A 17694-nucleotide genomic window follows, 5' to 3' on the forward strand; every position below is an offset into this window, starting at 1 on the left:
TGGTGTTATACTGAAAGAGAAAAGTAATAACACATTTCAGCTCAGATAACATGACAAACTGCAATGAAATGGGATAGTTGAAATTGTTTTGAATAGATACAGATGAACGGAAATGGGCCATTTATTACAGAGCCATAATGTCTTTACTATGTTTTGATTTGTTTTGATTGTGTGTGCACGTGCACATACACAAGGATGGGGAGAAATTGAAAACCCAGTGGCTCTTTGCTCATTTCCATTGCTCCAATTTATGCTGTGCTTTTGGGTTTTGCTTTTAAAAACAAACGAAATTATTTTCAATCTATTATTACCTATTGCGCTGAATTAAATGTGGGTTGCATTTACCACCAGCCCTTGTTTCTGCAAGCACAGAAGCTCTGAAGCTCTGTTAGCCACACACCATTGCTGCTGTGTTGCTTTCTGGTAGGTTTGCCATAAATTGTCAACTGTTTCCTTGACTGCATGGAATAATGACACTGCGCTGTGGATCTGAAGCAGGGGCGCCAATCCCCTTTCACCTTGAAGGCCGCATTCCGTTTCAGACAGGGTCTCGAGGGCTGCATTTCAGAGGTGGATGGGGCCAAAGGCAAAAGGAGCAGGATCAAGAGACCAAAAATACCAACCTTATTTTAGTTTAAAGCTCTTACTGCCGATAACTAAGCCTTGGGAGTGACATTTCAACCTTTAAGAGTGAAGGAAAAAACTGCACAAAATCCAGGAAACGTCCAAATGATTAGTGGCTGTGGGAAAGGGGGTGGGGCCAGGGAGGGAGGTGTGGCTATCTGGGGAGCCCTGGAGGGCCAGATTGGGACCCCATATGGGCCAAATTTGCACCCCTAATCTAAATGTTCCCTTCCTCTGGTGGAGTCTTCTTCCGGTGGAAGGAGGAAGACTTCTCCTGTCAGAGCAAGGGAGTCATTGGATCCATCCAACCCATCAGCTACAATTCTGCACCATTTACATATTGTAACTTATTGACATTATGGCCACAATCCTAAACACACTACTTCTGAGTAGACATGCATAAGATTGCACTGTAAGAGGACTAAACACATGTCCTTCCAGACTCATAGGAGAATTCTAGTGGCCTAGCCTGCCGTAGCAAAGAAACTTGTCAGGTACAAAGGGATGGAGTAATCTATTTATACTGTCTACCTTTAAAACCTCTGGGAGCAGCCAGCTATGCACAGTGTCAGACACTGAAGGCTGTTGGACAATTGGTTTGATTTAGTTCAGCAATTCTTATGAGATGTATTTTTGCATTTTTCAGGAATCCCCCTCCTACTTTGTTCCAACCAGAAAATTGGTCCAGAGGATTCAACCACTTCATATCCCAGTGAGTAGTACCTCTTTCTGTTTTAAGCTGCTTACTCTGCAACAGTGTTACAGAATGGTTTGTAGAAAACTTGGGAAGTGACATTTCTTCTCAGTGAACAAGAGCCTTCATTTATGTTACGAAATTTCTTCTCATACGCTGTCATCTTTTAGGGTGTTGACAACAAAACAGAAGATCGATTTCATCAAACCATTTCATGTATGCCACAACCTATACTTGAAGAAGTTTCTTGGCTATTGATCAGTACAGATCTTAACCTTCCTGCTGTTATTTCTTTTTCTTATTTGTTAAATGTGTATCCCACCTTTCCACCAAATAAAATCAGTTTTCATGATTCTGCCTTGCTCAGGGATGGTATTTGCGCCAATTGATGTGTTTTTCCCCTTTAGCTCCTGCGTTGGGGGGGGTGAATTTAAGGGGGGAAATGGTTGGGTGGGAAGGTGTAACACCCCTCAACCATATGCAGTGATCCTCATTTGGATTGGGCCGCCACACACTGACACTAAAGTAAAAACTAAAGTTAGTTTCAGCTACATGTTATGCATCTAACGTATGCATTTTAGCCCTCATTCTCTGAACTAGGAATAGTTCAGGAGAGGAATAGTTCAATTGAAGGTTGAACACCTCAAGCCAGCTTCACACAACACCTGAGACAGGTTTGTTGCATGTATATGCATGCTAGGCTTCAGGTGACCCTGGCTCAATCACAATTCCCAGACACATGTACGCACATACACGTATGCCGTCTGCACTTCGTGTTTCTTAGAGGAGTCACAGGTGTACATACAGAAAACATACTTGCTATGTGTAGAACTGTCACTATTTTAACTGGCTCTGCTCCTGTACCTTTAACAGCAGCCTGATGCCCGAAGCATACAATGCTTTTCTTCACATGGAGAGAAGCAATGAGAAGGAAAAGTTTCCCTGCAAAATTTCTGCATGTTGGCATGCTATTAAAAGCATTGAACTGGGCCAGTAGAAAGGGTGGCAACCTTAGCTGGAGGGTTTGACAAGTGGAGCCTGCATAGTCCTCCTGGGCTTGTGTTACAGATTCTCCCAGCATGCACCTGCCAACAAGGAACAAAGAGCTCCTTCACACAGAGCTTTTATCCTGCTGTTGAGATTGCTCACTCACGGAAATTTGCGGGTCCTTTTCATGACATTGTTAACCTCCAGGGCACATTCAGAGGTACTTCCTGGTTATTCCATTTCAAAAAGATCTGGAAATAATGAATGATTTATTTTAAGTAGGATTGTTATGCTATTAAAACAGCCACTAGATGGTGCTGTTTCATTGACATCTATGGAACCTTGAAAATTAAAAGCTACCCCACCCAGCAATCTCGTGGTCGCTGTCTGAGAGCCCACTGTAAACGTGGAAAGGCTCCACAATGGGAGGAGTGCGGGTTTTTACTTTAATGTAAAGGCAGCCAAAAGGTCTCATCTGAAGATGGAGCTGGGAGCAGAGCCCAAAAATACATCAGGCCTGTTTCCAGCACCCTGGACTCAGTGCATGCATAGCCACCAAGAAAACCCATGACAAAAGATGAGATTACCATGACTGTAGCACTAGTGACGGACAGTTGAACACCATGCTAGCTACAGTCCAGCCCAGGCAGGCTCAGCATCATACAGAAGTGCTAGTTTGTATCACTAGCAATGAGCTTTACCCAGAAAAGGTACAAAAGCCCCAGAGGAGTCCCCTCATTAGGCAAGATTGCAGTATTCTGTGGTAAAACAGTCAGTATAGAGCTGGTTCAGACAATAGTTCAGAGGTCCAACCTGGCACAATGCATGAAGCCGGTGCCCTGGCCCTGCTTCTGAACACACACACACACCCTACATTTGGTGTGCTTGCATGCAACTTCTGGTAAATCTAGACTCTTGTCCCTGAAGTTGAAACTCTTCTCTGGGGTCTGATAAAAATGCATTGGGAAACAATTGTAATTTGAACTATGGTAGAGCCATTTGACTATATAGACATTAAAAATTCTGGGGTGATGTTGGATTATTCCATTGTAAGTTTTCTCTTTGTAGTTTATCTGGAAGATGCTTAGAATTTAGATATACTCCCCTTCTCCTCCTCTGTCTCTAAAACCCAGCTTTTAATATATAAGCCCTGCTGTTTAAATTATGAATAATTGTTTACAGAGAGTTTGATTTCCACTTAAAATGTTATTTCATACTATATATATATATATATATATATACACACACACACACACACACACACACAGAGTAATAAAAGCATCAGGCTATACAGCATTGAACTATTAGGCCATTAGTGATAATTGCCTCATTTATATGCATTAGTTATGCATTTGTCAGTGCCTGACTTGTGACAGCTTCACTTTGATAAATTAAAAGCAATGATTGTAACAAGTCCATTCTGCCTTTTATCCATATGTTAGGACCTTGCCTGATGTTTCTGTCACCCTTGTGATGAGTAGTTGACTTCTCAATAATTCCATTATCTACCTCCTTCCTGATGTCAAATATCATTTGCATAACAAGCTTATCTGGTTCAAGTTGTGGTGCAGACCTGTGTAGTTACATAGAAGGGAACATGAATCTCCAGACAAGTGTATTTCTGAATTCAGCTCTAATGAAACAATGATTTTTCCCATTACCATTCATTCAGAGCAAGTATTATGCTCCAAATGCCAAATTTCTTTTCCTTGGACAGACACAACTTTTTTATCGATGAAACATACATTGGTGAAGTTTGGTACATACTATGTATATGTTAAAAAACCACACAAAGAATGGTAGCTGTGTTGCCCATATGCAAAACTCCAAAGTACTGTATTAGTGTAATACCTTTATTAGGCCAACCAAAGGATCACAAAAAATGTGCAAGCTTTTGAGATTTCCAGATCTTTTCATCAGGCAATATGTTACAAAAAAGCAGGTTGGAATACAGCCCTGGTCAGCAGTTGATTTTAAATAGTGGGCATTGGCCCACTGGGGAAAGAGGGGAAAATGCCTGATATACCTAATGGGGTGGCAAGGTTTCAACTCAGGGCCTAGGCTAGGGGCCAGACAACAATTCCCAGGAGGCCCCAGCTGCCCACTAGAATTCTGCACGACTAGAAGAAAGCTACCTTTTAGGAGTATAGTGATGCAATGATGAGCCCCCCTCCCCCTCCGCTAAATTTACCTTTTCTCATACAGCTGTTAAAGGCTCAGAAGGGGGGGAGAGTCTGCAATCATAGCAAAACTTCTACTCTCAAGTAGTATCAGGGGCTGACTGAGGACATTTTGCTGCCTGAGGTGGAGCAGCAAATGTCCTCCCCCATATTTCAAAGTTGGTGGATTGCACCCCACAAAACCAAACAGAACTAAACAAACTTCCAAGTTTTATTTAAACAAAGGCCTCTCTGCACAGCTCTCTCAGGCTGTGACTTCTCCCTCTGCAGGCCAGAACAGTGGGTGTTGCCCTCAGCTGCTTCCTGGCTCCTCACAGGAAGCACAACCCATCCAGGCCAAATCCAGCAGTTCTTTCATATTGTTACACGCCACAGGTCAAGGTGCATAGTGCCCAAGGCTGGAGGTGTTCACGCACCTGAGGCAGAAAGTCCCACAAGCACCTCCCTCCCTCCCTGGCTGTAAAAATACATTAATAATAAATTAAATAACTAACAATTTGTTGCCCTTATCACGTAGATTGTAGTTAGACTTCTCTTACTTTTTACTCATGTAAGAATGTAAGATTCCAGCGGACGTGTTTCTTTTCTGTCTTTAACCCACCTGTTGTGTGGGGAAAGTTTAACCCTACCCTCCCGGAGCACCATGTCCCAATCTGAATCAGGGCTGTGCCTATGCCTGCTTACACAAAAGTAAAAAGTAATACATGCCTCAGCTACATAATGTTTACTTTGGCTCTGAGACAGTTGTCTCACCCCAGATAGGAATACAGTGTACAGTTCCATAGCTTTTATGGAAGCTATGGAACTAAAGTGTTTTTTTTAAAGGACAAAACAAAGTGCTTTTTTAAAGGACAAAATTTAATACAAAGGTTTAAATCATGTTGGGGAACAGCATATTTCTTTTAATCCAGACTATGTAATTAGTGATTAAGGTGATTTCAGACCAGAGGAAGTGTTACAAAAATTGTGTTCTTTTCCCTGGTAGACTTTCCAATTCGTTTACCAAGAACGAGAGGAGGCAGAGATCTGGTCCAACACGATTTTATTCTGCAGAATAAGGCAACCCTTGGGGCTAACGCTCCATCAAAGGTTACAATCAAGTGATGTGATTCAAAAGTTTATATAGGCCAGACCTTTGGGGCTGTCTTACGCTTGCGCTGTACTAATCTCTTTGTCTAGCTGAGAGGGAAACAGAAGACAGGCAGCACCTTTGACATATCTAGGCATGCGCAGAGAGGTAGCCTTGTACTCTAGTAAACACATTCTTGGCATTCTTGAGTTTCTGATAAGGCGCTGTGTCTTTGTTTAGCATGGCAGTCTCACACTGAGGTAAAACAGACATAGCCTAGCTTATAAAATCATGGGATAACAGACATACTACAACTGAAATTTCTATAACAGAAGTTCTCACTCATTTCAGCTCTTGAAATGAAAAGGGTTCCTTTGGTTAAGCTATACCTTGAATTCTATCTCATAGTCTTGCTTTCTCTAAGAAAACAACAAAACCCCCAATTGTTGATCTGTATGTATGTATGTACCTATGTATTATATTTTTAATCCACCCAATAACAAAAGCTCTCTGGGACAATTACAAAGCAAAAAAATGCCCCAACAATAAAAAACATGGTCAGGAGGAAAAAATAGAATGTAAAACATAAAACCAAGAAAGCCTCTTTCAGGCCTTGCAGAATGGAGTCATTCAATTAGCTGACAAGCCCTGGAGTCATTCAAAATTATTTTTAAAAGTTTGCTTGCTTTGAAGTAGTAAACTGATAAAAGGCTCAACTAACTGGAATTGTACATTTCTGGATCAAGTGTCATTGCAGAGGAGCAGACTGTGTGGGTGCATCCGAATTTGTTACCATCCAATGTCTCCAAAGGGTATTTCGCAAAGCTAACCTGATTGGTTCCTTTCACGTGCAGACTGAAAAACATTGGGTGCAACTATTAAAAATATACCATCTTTGATATGAATTTAGATTAACATAAAACTACTACTAGTACTACTACTAAGCATCCATATAGTGCTTTTTGATATATATGCATGCTTTACTGTTCTTTTTGCATCTATCCTCCAAACTAAATTATGAGTGGCTGGAAAGCAGTGACATATTTGAGAACATCCTGTACAGAATATGAATTGGGGCATTTCCAGAAGTTCCGTTTATACTTTCAATAAAAGTGTAATAGGCATCTTCCCTCAAGGTAGTGCTTCCGTTGTGTGGATATTACATTTTCCCAGCTTTCAAAGCTCAGTATTTTTGTCACCAGTAAAATACAAGGCTTACCCCAGCTAGTTCTTTTTTTTTTTTTTACTACTGCAAAGAATATGAGTGCGCCTATTGGACAATGCCGGCGACATCATTATTAGCAGATATCACATAATGTCCACATAATGCAAGCTTCCACTCATTATGCCCAGGCCATTTTGTGAACTTTTTATATTTCAAGTTGAATTTAATGTCATTGATTATTGGGACTTTCTTTTTTTTCTTTTTTTGAATATATTTTTATTTATTTTATCTTTATAAATTAAATAAACAATACCAAAATTACCAACAACCTGATCAATACTACAATTTCCCAACAATACAATAGTCTGATGAGGACACCACAATAACAAAAAGAGAAGGAAAAAGAAAAAAAAAGGAAAAGGGAGGAGGAAAGGAAGTGAAGAAAAAAGAAGATTCTTTCCCTCTCCTCCCCCTCTCCCTCTCCCTCCCCTTTAAAGAATTAAGTTTAAACTCCAATACCTCCCAGCCTCCGATGCCATTCTATTTTAAAAACTATATCTATAACCATAACAATCTTACAATTTAATAAACAACCTTACATTTCAGTATCATATCATCAATCTTATATCAAAGAAACAGGTCTACAGTTCATTCCCAGTAGCCTATATTATTATTATTATTATTATTATTATTATTATTAATAATAATAATAATAATAATAAAAAATATAGTGTTATACAATAATAAACTTAAAATAAACCTTCAACAATCAGTAATATATTTTATATATAAATGCATGTGCACAGTTACCCTCAAACAATAAATTTAAATACAGCATACCATATCTATTTTGAAATAAAAAATATAAAGAAAAGCAAGAAAAAAAGAAAGATGAAAGAGAGTAAACGAATATATGTATAATCATTTATCTTCTGACCTAGCCTAGATCTTGTAGACTAAACATAAGCAGTTAACAAAGCTTGTTTAAAGATTCCAGTTCATGGGGTTGTAACAGAATTCTCACACATTTTTATGTTCAGCCACGCCTCCGCCATTTCATGATTTAGAAACTTCTTCATCTGACCTTCAGACACAATACAAAGTGTAGCAGGGTATTTTAAGTAACATTGTAAGTTCATTTGTTTTGCCATATTTTTTGCTTTGATAAATTGCCTTCTTTTATTCACCACCTCTTTGATGTAGTCTGGAAATAACATAACTTTATCTTGTTTCCAGGAAAGGCTTCTACCCTTTCTTGCCAAACGCAGGATATAATTCTTTGTGGAGACTTTTGCAAATTGGACTATGATTGTATAATCAGTCCCTTTAGCATTTGGCACACGAAATGCCTGCTCAATAACAAGAGAATAATCAGATGGGATAGGGAGTATCTCATGCAAAAGTTTATCCACAAAAATAGGCAATTTTACATCATTAGACAGATTTTTAATCCCAATAATATGTACACTGGATCTTCTCATGAAGGCCTCCAGCTGAGAAATTCTATCAGATGCATTTGTAAAACAAGTTTGTGTCATAGTTTCATTTCCTGCCACTTGGACTTCTAGCTCATTAATTTTCGTCTCCATTTTTTGCCATGACGCATTAATTAAATCTACAGCTCCTTGCAAGGCGGTGATGGAATTTTGGATTAAATCCAGTCTTTTGTTCTGTAAATTCCGAAGATAAAGTCTTTATCAGAGTAAATAATTCCCCTATAGCTTCTGTTCTCAAAACTTTTGACATAAGGGGTGCGGGAGGAGTTGATGCCGGCTCCTTTCTTCTCCTCGGCGCAGACATGTTTCTCTCAAACAGATCTTGCAGGTCTTCAGATGTTCTCAGATATTGTTAATATTTCTTAAATCTTCCCTCAGAAGTTGTTGATATTTCTTAAAGCATATATTATTATGGAACACGTCAGCCCTGTTTTCTCCTATGAAATAGGAGTCTCAATACAGCTTTTTGTGTTGGTAAAGCTCTGGAGAGATAATCCTGGAATCCAGCCCCCCCCACTATCTCGAGGGGGGTACTTTTCTCCAAGATATTATCCAGATGTTTCCTTGCCCTCCTTTTAACTCCAGGGGAGAATGAAAAGGTTTTTCAACCTTTTAAAAAGCTGTTTGAGAAAGCTCCCACGGAGCACCCGTGGGATACTACCAAAGCGACATTGGTTCCAACTGGAAGTCCCGAGAGGGTTCCATTCTTAAAGGCAGACTAAAAATCATTTTAAATAAGTCCGTCTCAGAGTATGAGACCTTATGTTTTCATGAGACCTTATGTTTTCGATTATTGGGACTTTCATGCTATGTCATCACAATGTAGTCTAAAATCTGCAAGGCTTCCACTCCCCTGCTTCTTGCCTGGTTATTGTGTGAACTTTTCTTGAGTTTTAAAAGCATTCCCCTGTTGGATGAATACTCTTTGGTTATGTAAAATCTGTGTTGGGGTCAGTGCTGGCATCAAGGGTAGGCATGACTGGGCACCTGCTGAGGGCCCATATCCTAGTGGGGTCCCACTGACAAGAGCCCCCTGGAGTTTCCCCTCCTCTTCACCATTGGAACTTACTTGTTCACTTGCGTCTCGCTCTGGCCCAGACAACAAAAGTGGTGAGGAGGAGGAGCGGTAGATGCCAGTGTCTACTGGCTTACTGTCTGTTAAGCAAGCAAGTGACAGCAATTATGAGAAAGAGGATCAGGAGCAATAGCAGCTGGTGACAATAGTGCTGAGAAGGTAGCCTCACTAATGGAGGGGGCCCACTGAGGGTGTCTTGCCCAAGGGCCCTCAAAAACCTGGAGCCAGTACTGGCCGGTGTGATCATTAATGTGCATTTACACTACAAAAATGTTATCCCCAGCAGCCATGGGCAGCAGTCTGAGGTGAGCCAGAAGTCATGGCTCAAGCCAGTAGGTAGGACTGAATTGCAAACCAGGTGTCAGGGTCAAGGAACAAGCTAGAGGTCAGGACAGAAGACTAACCAAGGATACAAGAACACACCAGAGCTCAGGAAGACCACATTGCTCAAGCAAGGCTCAGCTGGAACAGGAAGCCTTTTATACTCCTTTCTGCCCAGAAGGATCCAATGGCTAGCCTGGGTGGGCGGCGTTGGTCCTGGGCTTGAAGATATTTCACTGAGAAGGCTGCCACCTGCAGTTCAGTGGTTTACTGCATGGGCCAGTTGCAGAAGCTCCTGACAATCTTACTTGGGGACAGGATATTCCGCTGTGAGTAGTAGGTTGAGGTTACTCATCTATATTACTATGATCATTTTTTTTAATCATCTGAGTTTCCCACATCCAAAATGCTATTGGTGGGAGGCCTGAAAGTGCTTCCAATATCTTCTCCAGTTTGGTTAAGCTTGCATTTCTTGATTGAGCAGAAGGGGGAGGGCTGGACAGGAATATATATTGGAAGTGTATGCATATTTCCCACACCCTCTGCCCACATGTGCTGTGAGAGGAGGAAGTTCTCTGTTATGTCCTATGGGAATTCTCTTCATAAACAGACACTATGCGCACGGTGGACTGGCCAGAGCTGATTTTGCCAACAGTGAAATTAAAGCAAATGTCTGCCATCTTGAGATATAATTCTAGTCCCCCTTAATTTACAGCTGCATGTGACAGAAAGTGTTTAGAAAAAGAACCAAAACTGTTTCTAACACCACTAATATTCTTAGTATTTTTTGCCTCAACATGTTTTCTGGAGATGTCAAGGGGAGCAGAAGGATACAATAACCTTTATTTACATTACCTCACCAAACAGTAATTTTAATTAACAGAGCAATGATATCTCCAGAGAGAGACACTTATTTTAAATTTATTTAACCAGTGATTGGTTATTATGGCTTCTTGAATTAATTAGTCTCTCATAAGCCGGGGGAAAAGTAAGGAATTAAGATACTTAGGTTGCAATTCTGTACACACTTATTTTGGAGTATTTACTTCCGAGTAGGCAATCATGGGATTTCACTGTCAGGCAAGAGTAAATTCAAAATATAGAATTATAGGATTTAGAGGCTCATTTATTTACCACAGCAACATTGCATGAGTTCTGGCAATTATTATTTGCCCATGCCGTGTAAATGGCATAGTCACTTTAATTTTTTCATTTTAGTTTTGTGTTGAATTTCATACTGCCAGCATTTCATCGGGCCAATCCAGAGGCCTCATACCTCCAGCCAATCACGGGGTCTAATGTTGTACACTAATTTCCTACATTGCCTGAAGAGGCCTGTGCACACAGTGCCACATGGCTCACTTGGTTAATTCCCAGCCTCAGACAAGATGCCTGATTGAGGCCACAATCCTAAACACAGTTATTAGGGAAGAGCCCCACTGAACACAGTGGGACTTACTCTGAGTAGAAATGCATAGGATTGCACTGGTAGTCTCTGGAGTCTCCGACACTAGGCTTAAAAAGAAAAGAAAAGAGCTACTTAAGATAAAGGCTTACCACACACAGGCTCTGATTGTGCAAACACCACCTAAGTAAGTCCCCTTTAAATAATTGAGACTTATTTTTCACAAGGTATATTTTGACTTGGCTGTCAGTGTCCCATGCAACACACACTGAGTAAATGAGTCTTTGGATGCACACAAACCATAACCATCAATAAGTGCAGGTAAGGAAGGATTAAGTTAAAGTGAGAACATATCCAGAAAAGACAAGCCAGTGAAAAGACAAACCTCCAGTGCAGCTCCTTCTTCTGCCCCCTGCCACGGCCAAATTTGTTGTACTGGCAGCAGCACCAAAGCTATCAGTGGTTCACCACTGAATTTTGGCAGTAATTGTTTTTTAGGCCACTGTTGTAGTTTGCTGCCTAAATTCAGCAGCAAATTGTCGATTGTTCTGTTTTTGCTGCTGGCGAAATTCAGCAGCGCACGGTGGGGTGTTTGTGGCCCTGGGGGGTTCCGGGGGTTGAAATTCACTCCCAGAGCCCCCAAAGTTGCCCATCCCTGATGTAGATAATTCCTCCAAACTAGCATGACTGGCTAGGAATTTATTCACTTGTCAGCTTGGTGTTTTCCTCAGAACTGAACCCGAGTTCTTTTACAGTTTCAAATGCCTTCAGTAACTTAAAGCGACAACAAAAATAAATAAATAAATAAATAAATAAATAAATAAAATTGCTCCGAGGATTTTGCTGCAGCATAATGTTTTACAAGTCACCTTGGTGGCATTCCAATAGCTGAGTGTTTCTTTTTTTCATTAGGGAGCATTAGAAATTTATGACACCTGGTTCCAAAAGGTGGATCAATATAGACATAAATGTGTCCTGTGTACTAGAATGTCTGTTTTGCACATGATAATTGAATACTGTGTAATACACTGAATCCTCTTGTGTGGAATCTAAGTGTTGCCGAAAGAGCAATAAAAATGAGTTTTTAATCATGGCATGCTAGTTTCAGACACTAGGAGGGTGACTTTACTGAAGGGTTGCCAGAGATGAGGCAGCACTATAGATAATGCTGCCTGGATACATAATGATGCCATGTGTCTGATGGAATTATGACTAAAAACAAGAAGAGAAAGGAAAATAGCTACAGGCAAAGCTGCCTCTGTTTTCCTTCATATTGTTTTCAAAAACAGCAGTGTCATACAGCTATTTGGAGACAGGAAGGTATGGGAAAAGGTGAGCAGATGTGAAGGGGCATACACGTCACTGGCTCATTACTACAAATGGAATTCATGATGTGCTTGCTCTCTTCCACCTGTCTGCAGCATGTGACTGGCTAGCTGAGTCAGAGCTACATGACAGAGACAGGGATGAGCAATCTGCCTGATGTTTATGGAGGAAAATGTGGAGGGATGAACCATGTAGAGAGACAACTTTCCATAGAGCTTGCTTTTCAGTTCTTTCCCGCTCTGCACCTTGCACGCATTAAACTTGTGAAATAGCTGGCTTAGATTTAAAAAAAGCTCCTATCCTATGGTAGATGTTAAATTGCTGTTTGTTTAGATTCTCTCCTTCTCTCTCTCTCTCTCTGAAATGGATTAAATGTCTCTGATGAGGCTATGATGTCGAAGGGTGTAGCTGTTCTGCTCTGTCATTTGTGTGAGCAACAGTAGAGTCTTAAAAGCTTTGTTGCCAATTAATAATGTATCTATAATTCCTATTTAAAAGCTAGATAATATTTGAAGGTTTGGAAAAGAGCTTAGTGATGCGGGAGATGGAAATTTGTTATTATTGTCTGTATGTCCAGGAGAACATAATTCAGTCCACCTCCTGTCAGTTGTCAGTATTGGGATTTGCCTCAGGGGAGCACAGAGTGGCTCAGATTCCTTGCGTGGAGCATCTTTGGTAGGCCTGCTGAAGTGTTTAATGGAGGGGAAAATTAACATCTGTGTTGCAGCTGATTTGGTGAAATGTATCTACCTACTACAGATTAGACTGGTGTTGCTATTATGTCTTGTTTAGACTACTGCAATGCTTCATATGTGGGGCTGGTATTGAAGACTACTCAGAAGCTTTGTCAGTACAAAATACAGCAGCTAGATAGGTGACTAACTGGGACCAGTCTAATAGAGCATATCTCACCAGAGCTTCACTGGTTCTTGGTCTGTTTCTTGAGATAATTCAAAGAGCTGGTCCTTATGTTTAAAGCCCTAAACAGCTTGGGACTGAAAGCAGCTTGGGCACAATTTACCTTCTCATGCATCAACCTTCCCAGGTATTAAGATAATCAGAGGCCCTTCTCCGTGTCTTCCCCCTATCCCCACCCTGTTACCCTTGGAAGTTAGGTGTGTGGTGACAAAGAATAGGGCTTTTTCAGTCATTGCACCCTGGCTCTAGAGTTCCTTCTCCAATGAAGCTTGCCTGATGTGAAATCTGATGTCCTTTGGCACCAGCTGGGAAGCCTTTTTATTTGCCCAAGCCTTTTAGAACTGTTGGAGCTTTTAATCTAATGTCACTGGGGAAGTCTGTAGGCTGAAGAGCAGGTTATTGTTGTTTTGTTAATAAAATAAATGATGGTGTGATTCACTTAGCCCTGCCAAGAAGCCATCACAGGATGATGGACTCAGTTAGGAATATCCAGCATAGTATTACAAATCATCCTTAGTTAGCATATCATTGTCTTCAAGTTTCCAATGCTCATGATTAGATGCAGGGAGAAAATGAATAACATGATGGTGAAGTGTTAAAGGAAAAAAATGAGTGAGAAAAGAAGCACAAGTCAATTGTTCTCAAAACCTCAGTATTTTGGAGTCTACACATTTTGATCGTTAAGAAGCTGATTCAGTTTCCTCTAGATGTGTTATACATGCAAAGAGGTCCTTATGAATACCAGCCCCACCCCTGACAGCACATAGCTTTTCCATTCCCAATGTCCATGCATTAGGCATGCACTTCTGCAGGGAAAAGCATATGTGTTATAGGGCTGGATCTACACTTACTGCCTTTTTTTGCTTCCAATGAGGTTTCACCGCCCGCCTTTCACACTATGCAGTAGCCGCCTCGAATTGGAACTAGAATTTCCCATGTCCGCGCTCCCGCTTTCAATACCCTAATATCCCGGTATTTCCCCTTAATGTGCTCTGATTTTCTGCCTTTGCTACCATATCCGGTCGTAGTCCCCTCCCCTGCCTGTCCATATACAGCGGTGTTTGTATTTCTCTCCTGTCCAGTCACAGCTCTCGATGGCCCCATGTCTTCTTCTGGCTACCGATCACATAGCTTGCTCAGCAGCCCCTGTTTCCTCAGCAACAAGCAAAGGGCTGGATGTGTGTGCGCTTGTCTGATCTCGGAAGCTAAGCGGGGTCGGTCCTGGTCAGTGCTCGGATGGGAGACTGCCTGGGAATCAGGCTTCCTGCACTGAGCAGGGGGTTGTTCTATCCCTTCAAATGAGATTAAGTTTTACCCCCTCCTATCCCCCGCTCTGGATGTTTTTTTTTTAAATTAAGGCGTTATCCTCGCAGAATCAGGGCTTCTCTGCCATGTTTTTTTTCTGATTGAGTCATGATCTTCGAAGTTGTGAAGCTTAGCAACTTTGAAGCTTCGAAGATCATGCCTGAATTAGGAAAAAAAACCACACATCACAGAGAAGCCCCGATTCTGCGAGGATAGCGCCTTAATTAAAAAAAAAACATCCAGAGCGGGGGATAGGAGGGGGTAAAACGTAGTCTCATTTGAAGGGATACAACAACCCCCTGCTCAGTGCAGGAAGCCTGATTCCCAGGCAGTCGCTAGGGGTGGACAAAAGTCACTTACCTCTCCTCGAAGATTTCCCGTGGGGGGGGGAGGCGCTTCGTTGCTCCCCCCGCGATGTTCAGGCCGGGGGGGGAGGCTTCCCACCTCACCCGGCCGAAATTCAGGCCGGGGGGGAGGCTTCCCGCCTCGCCCGGCCGAAATTCAGGCCAGGGAGGAGGCGCCTCGCCTCGCCCGGCCGCGAACTAAACAGTTAAAAAAAAACAACGCCCCTGTGATAGGCTACGTGACGATTAACGTAGCCTATCACGGCTAGATCTGCAAAGTCAGCTGTGATAGGCTACGTAAATCGCCACGTAGCCTATCACGGGTGACTTTAAAAAAAAAAAAGCGCGTATGCAAATGGCGGCCCCCATAGGGAGCCGCCATTCGTGTTCCTTATTTGGTCGCTGTAGTCTACGCAAACATTTACGTAGACTACAGTGACCAAATAAGGCACAGGAATGGCGGCTCCCTATGGGGGCCGCCATTATCCGTACGCGCTTTTTTTTTTTTTTTAAGTCACCCGTGATAGGCTAAGTGACGATTTACGTAGCCTATCATGGCTGACTTTGCAGATCTAGCCGTGACAGGCTACGTTAATCGTCACGTAGCCTATCACGGGGGCGTTTTTTTTTTCTTTTATTGCAATGGCGGTGGCGGCAGCCGGTCGAAAGATCGGCTGCTGCCCCCACCCGTGACGAAGACCCGCCGAACCGCCGGCCAGACCCGCCGCCGGGAGGGACATTCAGCAAAGGTAAGTCCTGTCCCGGGGGGGGGTGCGGGGGGCGGGGGGGCGGAGAATTTCTCCCCGAAACTTGTTCGGGGGGCCGAACACGTTGGCGCTCGGCCCCCCGAAGTTTCGGGGAGAAATTCTCCGCCATCCCTAGCGGTCGCCCATCCAACTACTGACCGGGGCCGACCCCACTTAGCATCCGAGATCAGACAAGCGTGCAGGAAAACAGCAGGAAAACACCACAGTGCTCAAGTGTGAACCGATCTCACGCATTTGATGAAGCACTGCAACGGGGAAAATGGGTGAGTGTGAATAATCACGTTTTAATGTGAGAGTGTTTAACCCGACGGGACACCGAATTCATTGCGATGGCAGGCGCAATGTAGATCGGCCCTAGATCTCTATGTACATAGGCTTTGCCCCTACAGGCATCCACACCTAACACAAAGACATCAGGGGTGGGAGTGGGAGTGGGAGAAGCTTCTTGTCATTGGGGATGGGGCCAGTGTTGTGGCCCTTGCTGCCCCTTTAATCGCACGGACCCCCCTTCACGATGAAAGCCTATGTGTAGCTTTTCGTCCTGCAGACAGCCACACTTAATACATAGACCTTGGGGGCTGGGGGAGAGAAAGGGGCCCAACTGCCTCTTTGATTGTCTTATTCCCCTTTGCATGTATAATGTTTGAAAGAGGTTTCAGCTTGATGTTAAAGCCAGAATATGTGTACCATGTCACATAGCTTCAGTGATGGCTAAACAAATAATACATAATGATGCTATTTGTGTGAAAGTAAATACCTGGATATCTGTGGAGTCATAATTCTGAAAAAAAAAGTTATTTGTTTGTTCTCCAGGCCATTATGATACATCCACCTGTTTCTCTCACTCAGCTTATCACCAAAGGGTGCCTGGGGCAATAGTTCTGCCTGGGGCAATAGCGGCTTGAGACCATGTTGGGTGAAAAGGGTGAAAGCCTCTCCCCATGGGCCTCCCATGGTTGCTGTTTTGTCATGAAAAAACAAACATGCACAAGCCAATCACATGATAAACATAAGCTCTTGTTTGGCCCTCAGTCACTGCATGTGTGCATATATCTAGAGAAATACCTTGGAGCTTATCAAGGTTCCTCAGCAGATGATTCAATGTGAAGAGCATTTTGCTAAGGTTTACAGTTTGAAAATGGTTACCCAGCCTGCTTTAGTTGATAGGTTTCTCCCTTTCCCAGTTTAGGAAATAAATGCAAACATTGGACTATCAGTTCTGACCACCATAATGTTTTCTTTGGTGGAGGTGGGCTGTTTCTGACAAGATAGGACACCACCTCTGCTGCAGTTGTAAAATCTATTTCTATCCATTTATTCATTTGTAAATATTTGTTCACATCAGACGGTTGGTGAATAGCTTCCCCTTTCAGTCTTCTGATTTGCTGGCTGCAAAATGACAGTTTACATTGTTAAAGCAGAGCAATTCACACAATGTTATCATCCAAATGCAAGCTGCCCGTGGATTTTCAGAAACTGTCTGTGAATCTGGCCTGTGTGTTCCTTGTTCCTGCCTAATAAATGTTTCAACTTTGCCCATAATTGTGACAGAATGAAATTGGTATTTAGGAACCTGAATGTTAGATTTTGGTAACCTAACAAATGGCTGCAACCTCTGTTTAATGTAGTGACACTAATGAATTCTGAGGATTAATTTTCAGCTAAGAAAGCATGATGGAAAGTGCTGGAATTTAAAATTAGGTAATGGATTGACTTTCATCAAGGCCAACATGTGCAGCATTTGTTTCCTTTTCAGTATATTTTACACTTGTTATCTATGGTCATACACCATCAGGCTAAAATGTAACCATAATATTAGTCAATGTGATTATTTGTTAATGTGACTATTTGTTAATATATAGCATATCATGCCACTTCATAATTATTTAGAGAATGAAGTACAGGAATCTTACAGCTTGAATTTTCTTCATCAAAGCAGTCTACTGAGTTATATTAAATATGGATCCCAAAACTGAATTCCACACAATGGATGTAGAGCATTGACATGGGCCTTGATG

The 17694-nt window shown here is 42.0% G+C and overlaps 1 protein-coding gene across 1 annotated transcript in view; it reads left to right on the plus strand.

The window, feature by feature from the left end:
* The window catches only part of MYO3B (myosin IIIB), a 331093-nt gene that overhangs the window by 60441 nt on the left and 252958 nt on the right, over positions 1-17694 (plus strand). The window contains exon 5 of the mRNA XM_084805223.1: positions 1271-1336. Within this exon, the coding sequence (XP_084661349.1) occupies positions 1271-1336 (66 nt within the window). The remainder of the gene's footprint in view (positions 1-1270; positions 1337-17694) is intronic.

Source organism: Heloderma suspectum, chromosome 1 (genome assembly GCF_057233095.1).
Source record: "Heloderma suspectum isolate Gila_16-S chromosome 1, 16-S_ref, whole genome shotgun sequence".
In the NCBI taxonomy this organism is placed as follows: Eukaryota; Metazoa; Chordata; class Lepidosauria; order Squamata; family Helodermatidae; genus Heloderma; species Heloderma suspectum.